Source organism: Orbicella faveolata, unplaced genomic scaffold, assembly GCF_042242905.1.
Source record: "Orbicella faveolata isolate gen_17 unplaced genomic scaffold, um_ofav_v1 contig_46, whole genome shotgun sequence".
In the NCBI taxonomy this organism is placed as follows: domain Eukaryota; kingdom Metazoa; phylum Cnidaria; class Anthozoa; order Scleractinia; family Merulinidae; genus Orbicella; species Orbicella faveolata.
Genome location: NW_028301576.1, coordinates 30540855 through 30550000, shown reverse-complemented (window position 1 = coordinate 30550000; position 9146 = coordinate 30540855). Strand labels below are relative to the sequence as shown.

Sequence of the window (9146 nt, the reverse complement as noted above, 5' to 3'; positions counted from 1 at the left end):
GGGAGCTGGATGTTCTGATGCTTAAACGGGAGGGGCATCTCATAATACAGGTCTTCAAGATGAACGATACCACTCTCCACCGTCTCACAGAACTTGATATCTTCACGTGACATCGCTGCCCCCTTTTCTCGCTCAGAGAAGTCCATCTGGAACATCTGTCTAACTGCCTGTGCGGTTATCTGCTCCTTCACCATTCTCTGCGAGACCACATATCCTCGAGCGGTCGTTAGAGTGTCCTCTTGACCAACTTGAATTCTGTTGCATGTTATCTTGCCACTCTGCTGCGAAGTTCTGAGGGGGCCATTGATGTACCATCCTAGGAGCGAGCGAACTGCATATGGGTCCGACTCTTCACCGTAAACGACTTCTCTTGGACGTAGGGCACTTGGGCAATTCAATCCAATAAGCAGACCCACTTCGATGTCCGCCATATAGGGAGGTATCTCTGCACTGATTTTCTCCAAATGAGACATCTTGCAGATTACGTCAGGTCGAGGTATTTCATTGCGGTCTACTGGAATGACATGTCGCGTAAATGTTCTAGGTAAGTCCAACATCATGTCCTCTTCTTTAATGTTGGCTACCACCAGTCCTTCAATGGCCTTTGTGGTAACACTGCGTGTTCCGTGAATCGTGGTAAGGATAAGGTCAGTGTCACTTCCCTCAATGCCAAGCGCCTTCGTCGACTTCTCACTTACAAATGTCCCACCACTGGCATTGTCCAGCAGTGCATAAACCTTTATCTTCTTTGCTGGATCACTTTTATGAAACAAGTAAACTGGTAAAATACCCATGTTGATCGGTACATCTCCAGCTTCCGTGATGTTACAGATGGCAGTGCGGTTGCTGCTAACACGAGGTTCAGCTCCAGAATGATTATCACTGTCGTTGCTGGTCTTCCTCGCCCAATCATTGTCGTGTAGCGATGTGGGGTGTTGCTTCTTGCAAGTATTGCATGTCTGCCGCTCCTTACAGTTTTTGGCAATGTGCTGATCACTAAAGCAACCAAAGCACAGTTTCTTCTCCACTACAAACTCTCGTCGTTTAGTAAGAGTTTCTTTAAAAACTGTTCACAATCATTTAGGTTGTGGGGCCCTTTGCATAAAGAACACGACACGGACTGCTTGTTTCTACTTTCCTGCTTTAATCCCGTGGCAAGGGTTGTTCCTTTTCCTCTGCTACGTGACCCTCTTCTGAATTTGAAGTGAGTGCCCTTGTCTTTCTCGTCATGATGAGGTTTGCTAACATTTTCTTCTGAGAATACAGGATCTGTGGCAAGCTCTGCTTGTTCGCGGACAAATTGTGAAAACTCCTCAAAGTCAGCTATCCTTCCTTTCGCACTCTTGGTTTTATTGTTCCTTTCAGTCCACTTGCTTCGTAGATGCCTGTCGCTGTCGCAGTACATGAGCTGTGTTTAAATCGTCCATGTGAGACATGCCTTTCATAGCAGACTTTGCCTGGTCCAGAGCAATAGAGAAATTTTGGAGAGCTGAGCCATCGTTTGCTCTGATTGGTGGCCACAAAGACAGTTTGTTGATGTGGGCGTTTGCAATCTTGAATGGATCTCCGAACTGTCTCTTTAGCAGTCCCTTGGCTTCTCTGTAGGATCCTTCTGTTTTTCTTTGAAGACAACCATTAATAACTTCTTTAGCTTTACCTGAAGTGTACTGACCCAGAAAATACAGCCTTTCACAGGAGTCTTCAACTTTTGATTCCATCAAAGACTCAAAGGCAGTTGTAAATGCAGGAAATTCCATAGCATCACCATAGAACACTGGAGGCTCGCTTGATGGTAAAAGGCTCCTTGCTTGCTGGGAGACCATAATTTGAGACAATTCTGTCTGCTTTCTTTGAATGTCCACAATATCTTGAAAGGTATTGTCCTGGACTGCCAAGGGGTTAACAGACAAACTTTTTGAACAACCTGGAGGGCTATAAACATGTAGCAGTGTCTGTGGGTTCTCCAGTGATTGATCTTTGAAAGGATACACAGCTGCAGGCCTGTCTACGAAGCAGGGTTGAGGTAATGAAGTACGTGTATTTGTGGGGCTATCAGTGGGGTTTGCTCTATACCCAGAAGTCACCGTGTCTGTACGGATTCCAAAGTCCAACGCTGTATTTCCTGATAGGCAAGCTGTCATTGGGCTCGTGTAAATGGGAGCTGGTTGCCCCTTAGTAAATCCACTAAGAGGATTTGTTGGAGAGGGGTTTTGGTGTCCTAAGATATAACTGCCAGAAGAACTTACTGGGAATGACTTTGAAGCAGGTTCCAAAACTGAAATGGCATTTGATGGGCGTGAACTAGCCGCCACTGCTGTTGTTGTCATTGTTAGAACCGATCCTTGTGTTGTCAGGGAAGTAAAGTTTGCGTCCTTTGCAGTATTAGCTGGGAGCAGACTGGATACTGGAAATGTTGGAAGACTTTTTGTCTGTAAACAGGCAGGTGTGGAAAACAATTGTTCATTGTTCATTTGTTCATAAATCTTTTCTTCTTCCTTTGCCTTAGCTAGACTCTTCTTAAACTCCAATTGTTCCTCAGCCATTTTCAATGCCTGCTTTTCCTTAAGAAATGCTGCTTCAACTTCTAGGGCAGCAACCCTAGTCTTGGCTTTTATCAATTTCGATTTAGATGAAAGTGAAGACAAATTTGAACGTCCAGAGTGATTAGACTTTCTTGAGTGATGAGACTGGTTAGAAGCAGCAGAATTTAATTCAGCAGACTGAAGTTCTTTCGCCTTAGAGAAATATTCATAGACAGACTGCTTAAACTTAAACACATCTCCATCGTGAACTTCATACCATGAATTAGCACTGGCAATATCTGAATCATTCTCTAACACCTCGAGGAAATTATCCTGTGCAACTTGTAGATAGACAAGTGAATTATTAAGACCGTCCATTTCAACTGACTCAAACTCAAAATTGCTGAAATCAGCGAGAAGAGGCTTCATTTTGTTCATCTGCCTAGTCACGTGGCGAAGAGCCACAGTTCTACGATCTTTTAACCTTTGTATTTCGTACTGTTTACCTTTATCCGTTGGAATTTTCTTCCTTCCGCCCGATTCTAACTCCTCAGCACCACTGACCGTCGATTTCTCCTCCATATTCAGTGAACCTTAAACCTTAGCTGAATCATGAAGCCACATTTCTGATGCTACATCCGTTGGTGAAGTATTAAGCGGTGAGATAGCACGAATTAATTCCATGTCCATTGAAGACGACCGTGTACGCCAGGGCTCGGAAATGCCTTCCATCCAATAAGCCATAAAACCTTTGTTTTCGTTCTCCACGTCCGTAATTACTCTTAATAACCGTAGATCCGTTGCAGTTCCGTAGACGAGCAAAGTGAACCGTAGTTATCCTTGAACATTTGGCCATAAATCCCTCGACAAACCATCCATGAGGTCGAGTTAAAACTATAGCTGCGAACGGCGACAAACCATGGACAAATTCACTTTAACCAGAACGTTTAATTCACGATAGGCCATGAGAACAACTCACAGTGATGCCACGATATTACAACGGTATAATTCTCAGAAAACACTGACAATTTGAACTAATTCTGACCTAAAAACCGAGGAAAACTTGACATAACTGAGGTTTTAACTCGGTGGCCTCGTGGTCACCGTTTGAAGAGGCCACCTCCACGCATGCGCAAACCTAAATGTGTCTTCACAGGGAACCCAGCAGTAACATTCTGGGTAAATATAAGAGGGATGAAAAACCGTTTGCAAATGAGCTACAGGAAGTGGCTCATATCCTGTGATTAGCGATACGATATAGGAAAGAACTATGAATAGACATCTTAATTTGCACACAGTTTGTCATCGTATTAACCATTTGAATTTAAGGAGCAGTATTCTGTGAGGACGTTAGTAAGTTCATTTGGGAAAATTGGATGTGGAGTGCTTATATCAGGGAAGGGAGCTATAACAGGAGGTTTGTTTCGTTAGTAAACGGAGGGGCTTATGAGCGGGTTGGTTAAGGGGGTGGGGGCTTATAACTGGCATTTTACGGCTTGGATAACAAAACATTGCGACTCACTTAAATACTTGGAGTTTTACGTTGTTCAACTTGTTAACGTTCTGGCGTTTGTTCTGCAAACTTAGAGTGTATTTACTGCTAATGAAGATATCTATGTAGCTGCTTGTTTCTGATTGAAGGAGCTGTTAGCTCAGAGGTTGCTAAGGATGTAGTGTGAAGGGTCTATATATAGCGAAAGGTTTACCGCATTTTACTCTGTGTTCATCACTCATGATTTTATTCACAGAAAAATCTCGATCCCAATGGATCGTTATTTTGTCCTGTCAGTGCAAAGCTGAAGTCAGAAAGCCAGGAGGTATGGAGAAACTCTACTTAAATGGTTTATACTCTGTTCTCAATAATTCAATATTCCTGCATATTTGCATATTTGTTTGAATCTACTGGCTCTACTGGCAAAGGTGAACTTTGTGAGAAAAGATTGCGCTAGAATTCACTCCAGAATCCCTCCAATAAAGACATCCATTGCTTTCAGTTTGTTACAGTTTTTCTTTCAAATTACCTTTGATTGAGATGCCAATAAACGATTGTGTTTTCATTTTTTTTTTTTTCAGCTTATTGTTATGGTTGGTTATCCTGCTTGTAAGTATTTCTTAAGCTTCTTTGATGAAACATGTTATCAAAATGTTTGAACATCTTTTGTGTTTTCATTGATTACTTTTGTTCAATATGGCTCGGTTCAATTAGTCGCATCGTGAAATGGATCACGTGATTTTCCTGCGCTTGGCCTCAGTTGCCAGGTTTTAGTACAATTTCTGATGGGTTCATCTCACTTGTATGATTTGGCCTAACGAGAATCGTCAGTAAAGCACATTTTACACAAATAGCGGGTTTTTGTCAAAATAAATCAACTTTGGGTAAAAAACACGACCGACTGCAGACTGTTGACCAGTGTTGTACCAGTACCAATTGCTTTTCATTGTTTTCATTCACCAGCTGGAAAAACGACCTTTGTTAACGAACATCTGATGCCTCATGGATATCTTCACATTAACAGGGTAAGGAAACAGAGTCAGGTGATCGAGTGTTCAAAATTAGTTTTGTGCGGCTTGCTAAAAAGATAATGAAATGATAGAACTTAATCAGTGAAACATACATTTGCCAACTGTAAAATAACTCGCGAGACGAGTGCAAATATCCCACGTTATTTTTTTCCAAGGGGGCACGGTAACGAATCCTGCAATCTGATTGGTTCTTGGCGCGGTCCCGATTTTCCTATATCTGACCACGGTAAAGGTAACGGCGGGAAACAGCGCGGGTGAGATTGTCGTGTTGGTCAATTTTCGTGAGTGAACTAGCGGTAATGGTCAACCTTTGCCCTTTTTACACTTCTATCGACGATTAATCAACGCAAGTTTATCTCTATTCACTTTAAATTGGCAAGGAAAGTCACTTTAAATTCAATTGAGTGTCTTGGAGTTGTGAAAATTTGTTTGGTTGTTTGTAGCTCGGCGCTGTAATGGCGCGTAATCCTGTGGTTCTCTCGCCGCACAATTTTAAGCAAAAAAAAAGGCAATTGCAGTCGAGTTTACCTCTCTGATCGTTGCTGTATTTAAGAGAATTTCTGTGGAATACATGTAACGAATTTCCTCGCTTTCTGCTACTCAATTTACGGTAAAAAAAAAAGTGTGATTTCGAGTGATTCGCAACGACTGATAGAAATTGTTTTTGTATAGTACAACTTCAAACTTTGCACGAAATTCCAGAACGGAAAAACAATTTTGGAGAACGAACCTAGTTGGTAAACAAGATGCAACTAACATAACGTAGATCGAAATAAATCTGTTCTTTAATACGTATTTCTTTGTTTAGTATATGAGTTACTCGCTCGTTCGCTCGTTAGATTTTTGCGATGGTTTGTAGACGGCACGTAAGCCAATTCAATGACAAAGATGCGTAAACAAACCCACTTGAAAGCCAATTTACCGCAGGAAAAAATAAATATATTATTTGCCGGCTTAGGGTTGGTCCGCATAGTGAAAAACTGTGACCTCGGGCTTGAAAATGCTGCCGTCGGGCTGCGGCCTCGGGCAGCATTTTCAAGACCTCGGTCACACTTTTTCACTATGCGGACCGACCCTAAGCCGGCAAATAACATATATGTATTTGTACTCAAGGAATTGCGTTAAAATTTTCTTAGCCCCGGCCAAACGATCGCAACATTTCAACACAACATATCGCAATATTGTTGGACGCAACATGTTGCGTGCGTTTGGCCACCCTGTTGCGACATGTTGGGACATGTTGGATGTTGTTGGCTCAGATTTGAAAATGGTCAAATTTTCCATGCAACATTTGTGGATGTTGCATGATGTTGCACTCGTTTGGCCAGGTTCGTGCAACAATGTTGCGTCCGGGCATGCGCAGTAGTTCGATTTTCTGCATGTCGCAACACATCGCAACAGGGTGGCCAAACGCGCGCAAGTTGCGATATGTTGTGTTGATATGCTGCGATCGTTTGGCCGGAGCTTGCAAATGTTGGGCCAACAATGTTACGATATGTTGTGTTGATATGTTGCGATCGTTTGGCCGGGGCTTTAGTTACATGTGTATTTTACTTTTCTTTAGGATACTTTGGGTTCATGGCAGAAGTGTGTGTCTGCTTGTAAAGATGCATTGTCACGTGGTACGAGCGTTGTGATTGACAACACGAGTCCGACAACGGAAGTGAGAAAGAGGTAACGATATAACGAGTGTTCTTATTGGAAGCCAGTTTGTGATGATGTCATCCTCGCTCTTCTTTCACCCGGCGTTCATTGGACCAAGCAAACTGGAAATCCTTGCATTTGCTCTTCTCGTTTGGCCCAAGTTCACACAAACTTTCTGGTCTCCCAGCCTTTTCCTTGTTGGATTGCGCTCGAATATCTCACTATCGAAATTAACATGTCTCTCTCGTTGTTGTTCTCAGATACGTGGATTGTGCAAAGCAAGCCAAGATTCCTGCTCGATGTTTTGTGTTTGATGTGTCCTATGAACACGCTCTACATAACAATAAGGCAAGTTTGCCTTTATGTGTATTAGCACCTGAGCCACAGCAAATCAAGAAGTTTGGTAACTCTTAGCAAATCCTTATTTTCCTTGCGCCTCCCAAGCTTAGTGTCTCGCAATACTGAATTGTAGCCCTTGGAAAGCTGTGTGCGTGTCTGTCTCATCAGATTTTAATCTTTTGCAGATTCGCGAAATGACGAATAAGGACAATTCATACAAACACGTTGGACATTTAGCTTTTGTGAAGTACAAGTAAGTCAGGAAAGACATGGCCGAATGTGATAAGAACGATATGAGAAAAATGTTAGTCAGTGACGCAAGGTACTTGAAAAAAAAATAAGATTCGGTACAGCGTCTTGTGCAAAAGGTCTTAGGAACAATTTCCTGTTGGGAAAAAAATGTCTGTCATGCGCTGCTTTGCGTGAGATTGATAGCACTACGTCAGAAACCTACAAGAATGATCAGGAAACCAGAACTTCTATCGATTTGGAGTTCATTTCATTGAGGTTACCTGATGAACAAACGCGAGCGCTCGTCATGTGTATTTTCTAAAATGGGTGTGTGAGGGGTTTGGCCTCAACTGGGGCGAGTCGCTGGACAGGGTGCAGTCTGTCCACAGACTACACCCTGATCGTAAGAGAAAGTCGGTTTTAACCGGAGGGGATTTGAAAAAGCTCGAACCCAAGGGGTTGGCCCTGGCGAAAGACAAATCGCAGCCGTTCTTGCGTGCCCGAAGAAAAATAACTTGCAGCAAAAATATAAACGCGACTAGATAGGGTGTGGTCGTCGGAGTATTTAGTCTCAGAAAAGAGTCTCACCGTACACGATGCTGTATTAATAGATGACGTTACGTCAAACGGCAAACGGCAAAAATGAAACTTATGCCGTCGGTCTTCAGCTGTCTGTACAGTAGATTGAAAATATTTGTATTTGCGGTGAATAGTAGAAGACCTTTTTCTAAGAATTACAAGAAAAGAAAAAAAAATCAGAGGTAATCTTTGCCGTTTGCCGTCTGCCGTAAACGTCATGCTTAAACTCTCTAATAGTGGGACGTCGTTTTGCCTTCTGTCAATGAATTATTTTTGTTTTACACGTGTATTTTGCAGATCTGCGTATGAAGAACCAAGTTGTCGTGAAGGCTTTGAAGAGATTGTGAAAGTGAACTTTATACCAAGGTTCAAAAACGAGAAGATCAAAGAATTGTACATGCAGTTTCTTTAGTGACAGACGACATGTGTAGGCGATCAAACAGAAGCTGCTATAAATAATTGTGAATTGCGCAGAAACCATTGCGCATTCTTGCGCTCAGGACTGTCTCGTTTGCTTTCCTTGTTAACTTTCGTCTTCAGTATTTTAACCTTTTCACTTTCTATTATGTCGATAAGTGGTACCAGGCTCTCCGACGATGCCGAACACGGAATACTCAAGGAGCTGCAATACAATATTACCCATTTTTTTTGTAAAAAAAGTCCTTTCTGTATTGTTTTGCAAAGGGGAAATATTTCAACAGCTTACGTAGTGAACCTTCTACGCCACTTCCCTCAGAAGAGCTAATGTTTGTGAGGGGACTAGGAGACAGTTTAAAGGATGATTTCTCTCGTCCTCAGTAAACTCGCGTTGAACCATTCCGAGATGTAAGCCTCAGAATTCGTTTGTGTTGATTTATGTAAAAATGGTATTTTTTGAATTTGTAAGTGATGTTGAGAAAATTTCTACTTTTGACTTTGTTGTCTCTTATTATTTGTCTTACTTTTTTTTCAAGAAAGTTCTCATTGTCCTTAAGGCTCTGCGTTCATAAAGCAATCCTACAATGTACGTAATTCCACACCTCACACTTCTGTCAAAAGTTTCCCGTGCTAACAGCTCGATCAAGGCACACCTGGACTGACTTGTCTGTTTCAGTACCTGTTACTAGTAACCCGGTTTGAACATTTCGGCCAACACAGAGAGCTTGGCAAAGCAAACCGTACTGAATATTGTGACAAGAGGGGGAGGGAGGGGGAATTGCCGATTTAGCACAATTAAGGCTTATCTTATGACAGGTCTTAACCCGTTATGTAATGTAACGTAACGTAACCGAACAAGATAGTAGAATATCAGAAGTTTTTCTTCCCCTT

At 42.2% G+C, this 9146-nt stretch overlaps 2 protein-coding genes across 2 annotated transcripts in view; one reads left to right on the top strand and one right to left on the bottom strand.

The window, feature by feature from the left end:
• LOC110059826 (bifunctional polynucleotide phosphatase/kinase-like) overlaps nucleotides 1-8751 on the top strand; it is a 26882-nt gene extending 18131 nt beyond the window's left edge. The window contains exons 12-18 of the mRNA XM_089277134.1: nucleotides 4271-4339; nucleotides 4596-4623; nucleotides 4978-5039; nucleotides 6610-6719; nucleotides 6950-7037; nucleotides 7214-7281; nucleotides 8136-8751. Of these exons, the coding sequence (XP_089133260.1) occupies nucleotides 4271-4339; nucleotides 4596-4623; nucleotides 4978-5039; nucleotides 6610-6719; nucleotides 6950-7037; nucleotides 7214-7281; nucleotides 8136-8250 (540 nt within the window). The 3' untranslated portion in view covers nucleotides 8251-8751. The remainder of the gene's footprint in view (nucleotides 1-4270; nucleotides 4340-4595; nucleotides 4624-4977; nucleotides 5040-6609; nucleotides 6720-6949; nucleotides 7038-7213; nucleotides 7282-8135) is intronic.
• Nucleotides 1362-3690, bottom strand: LOC149099641 (uncharacterized). The gene has a single exon (XM_089277131.1). The coding sequence runs from the start codon at nucleotides 3102-3104 to the stop codon at nucleotides 1362-1364; it is 1743 nt and encodes a 580-aa protein (XP_089133257.1). The 5' UTR covers nucleotides 3105-3690.
• Nucleotides 8752-9146: the final 395 nt, after the last annotated feature.

Coding starts and splice junctions, on each gene's coding strand:
- LOC149099641 (XM_089277131.1), bottom strand. CDS start 3,104: ATGGAGGAGAAATCGACGGTCAGTGGTGCTGAGGAGTTAGAATCGGGC.